The 3122-nt window shown below is 35.1% G+C and overlaps 1 protein-coding gene across 1 annotated transcript; it reads left to right on the top strand.

Annotated features, from left to right (window-relative positions):
* Positions 1–923: 923 nt before the first annotated feature.
* On the top strand, positions 924–2897 carry LOC103410693 (homeobox-leucine zipper protein HAT22-like). The gene is made up of 3 exons (XM_008349369.4): positions 924–1745; positions 1908–1987; positions 2205–2897. Exons 1-3 carry the CDS (start codon positions 1233–1235, stop codon positions 2521–2523), a joined length of 912 nt encoding a protein of 303 aa, XP_008347591.3. The 5' UTR covers positions 924–1232; the 3' UTR covers positions 2524–2897.
* The last annotated feature ends 225 nt before the right edge of the window (positions 2898–3122 follow it).

The raw sequence follows: 3122 nt of genomic DNA, 5'->3' as shown, positions 1-3122 counted from the left end.
AAATCCCTGTTAATTATGCTAAACCAAAGAAAAGAGAAACAAGGAAAAAAAAGTGCATCGATACGGTTATATGTCTCATCAAAGAATATATGAGATTTTTAATCATAGCTCGCACAAAAAGGTGCAATGAATTTGTAGATTAGTCGGTGGATTAATCCTACAAATGGCTATCATTTAATTCCCATCACTTATCTTCAAAAAAGATATGCTCTTAGAATTTCTAATCTTAAAAGTCAGATAGATAGGTGATGATAATGAACATGTAATAATCGATTTTTCCTAGCTAAAAAAAGAGTTCAGAAAAAAACTCTAGTTAGAAAAGTCATGCAGGAACACAGGATTGTGGTACTCAAAGAGGCATTTGGGTGGTCTGCAATTAGGTCTACATGCAGGAACACAAAGGATTGGTCTTCATCAGACTCTTATCAATGTTTGCCTTCCTTAGATTGTTTCAATAAATTTGAAACTTGAAGATAAATGTATTTTCCATATTTTAAGAATAAATGTATGAAATTCTTCTAATAAGATATATATATCGATGTACCATGAATATTGCATGTGTCCATTAAATACACATGAGAACAACCGTTAATTTTCACACTAAACTATTTTTTTGGTCAAATTTTCACACTATGTATTAGTGTGAAAGTGATCGAAAGTATATACGTTCGTACCTAAAGAATCTCTCTCTCTCTCTCTCTCTCCCCAATACTGTAGAATAAAATAGTTGTTCGATCGTATAATATAAAGTGAGAATTCAGTAGATCAAAAAGTGGAATGAAAAAGGTAAAAAGTGCCGAATCATTATTCCCCTCACTCTTTAATGTGCGTTCTTGTGTACACCCACATTCCATGTGGCTCCACGCATGCTTACACACACACACACATATACAAACTAGCTTAATTAGCTTCATATACCTTCTATACACATCAACTGTATCGAGACGTATATAGACATTAGAGTAGTAGAGAATTTGTTTGTGATATTGGTCAACCTATGAGGACAAAGAGATATGGGGTCGATCTAATTGTTATAATTCCACAAAACCATATTCGTCACTCACTTTCCTTCCTTTGCTTAAATAATCCGATCCCCACAGCCCTACTACTCCAACTCTCCCTCCTAAAAAAGAATACCATATTCTTTTGCCTCCACGCTCAGACTTTTTTTTTTATAAATATTTTGTAATTAATTTGTTGCTACAACAACAATAATATTATTAGAGAGATCGATGGGTTTTGATCATGAAGCTTGTAACACTGGCCTTGGACTCAGCCTAGGTTGTCAAGGTAATCCAGATCATCATACAAATTTGCAGGCTTTCGATCTCGATCACCAAAAGAAGAAGAAAATACAGTTGAAATATGATCACCTATTGCCGGCTCTAACCCTAGGTCCATCTTCCGGGGCTTCGAAGATCGAGGCCGCCAAATCGGATGATCATTTGCTCCAAGTAGTAAATGTGCAAGCACAAGAACAGGCCTCTTCTCCCTGCAGCGGCGCCGTTTCTTCGTTCTCCAACTCATCTAGTTTCAAGAGGGACAGAGGTTTGGGTGTTGAAGAAATAGAGGGAGAGGTAGAAGAAGATAGAGTAGTGAATATCACTACTTCATCAAGAGTTAGCGACGAATTATATGATCAAGATCAAGATCACGAGGGCAGTCCTAGAAAGAAACTCAGACTTACAAAAGAACAATCTGCCACTTTAGAGGACAGCTTCAGAGAGCACACTACTCTCAATCCAGTAAATATTATATTTTTCCATAAACCATCTTTATTTATGTATTTATTTGTCTTCATGATATTATAAGCTTGTGTTTAGATTATCATTGTTTATCAATAATTATCTTATCATATTAATTTTTCTAGTTATTTGTCTCATGTTATAAGCTTCTTCTTTTTTCAGAAACAAAAACAAGAACTGGCAAGAAAGCTAAACTTACGCCCACGACAAGTTGAAGTCTGGTTCCAAAACAGGAGGGCTAGGTATAATTTTTTTACTTTATTTTCCAAGATGTGCTAAGTATTTATCCTCACTAAGTGGGAGGTCTCGAGTTCAGTTAACATGAATATCAAGTTCATACTTAATTATTCTTATTATTTGTATTCAAAATTTTCATGATGTGCATGTTTGATGCTTGTTCATATGAGTCTCCACTAATATATAATTTTCTAATATTCTTAATTTATTACACTTTTGTAGGACCAAGTTGAAGCAAACAGAAGCAGAGTGCGAGTTGTTGAAACAATGTTGTGAAACATTGAAAGATGAGAACAGAAGGCTACACAAGGAGTTGCAAGAGCTCAAATTAATGAAACATACAGCAACAGCAGCAGCACCCCTTTACATGAAGTTTCCAACTGCCACTCTCACCATGTGTCCCTCCTGTGAGAAAATCTGCAACGGCGGCGATCATTATAATCATAATCACGAGTCATCGACAAGTCCATTTTTAGTCGGGTCGAATAAGACTCACTTGATCTTCAACCCCTACAGCACTCATCCATCTACAGCTTGCTAGCTATAGTCTGCTGCCAAATTAACTAAGGCCAGATTATCACTAGCTAGCCTTTTTTAATTTATTTTATTTTATTTTATTATGAATGCAGCATGCATAGTCCGATTTAATTTGTGCAGAATGAAGTTTAACGGTAGAGGTTAAGTAATTTCTGTCTCTTATTTACGAATATTATTTTGGGCATGTATATGTTATTATACTTTGCGATTTTAGCTAGTCTCTCCTCATGTCAAGGATGTCTTTGTTTTCTTGCGTCTTGTCCAATGACAAATCTAGCTAGGTTTACAGTACGTAATGTCACTGTCATGGCATGGGCAATTTGTGGATCATAATTAACAATATGGTTTAATATGAGAATGATGTTTACATATGTACAACCTATATTTGTTCACACTATGAATTTCAGAAAAGTTGGTGGACCGGGCGAGTGGGATGTGATTTGAAATGAGGTGTATGATTAAATTCGAAGAATTTCTTGGTGTAATTCATAGCACGCGATCTGTTGCTTTTTCTAATACTAATAATAATAATAATAATTATATTTAGTACTACAGTCTAGTGGTATTCCTAAGTGAGGGGCCTTAAATTTGATTATCGTCAAA

Source organism: Malus domestica, chromosome 08 (genome assembly GCF_042453785.1).
Source record: "Malus domestica chromosome 08, GDT2T_hap1".
NCBI lineage: Eukaryota > Viridiplantae > Streptophyta > Magnoliopsida > Rosales > Rosaceae > Malus > Malus domestica.
This window is presented reverse-complemented; position numbering and strand designations above follow the sequence as displayed.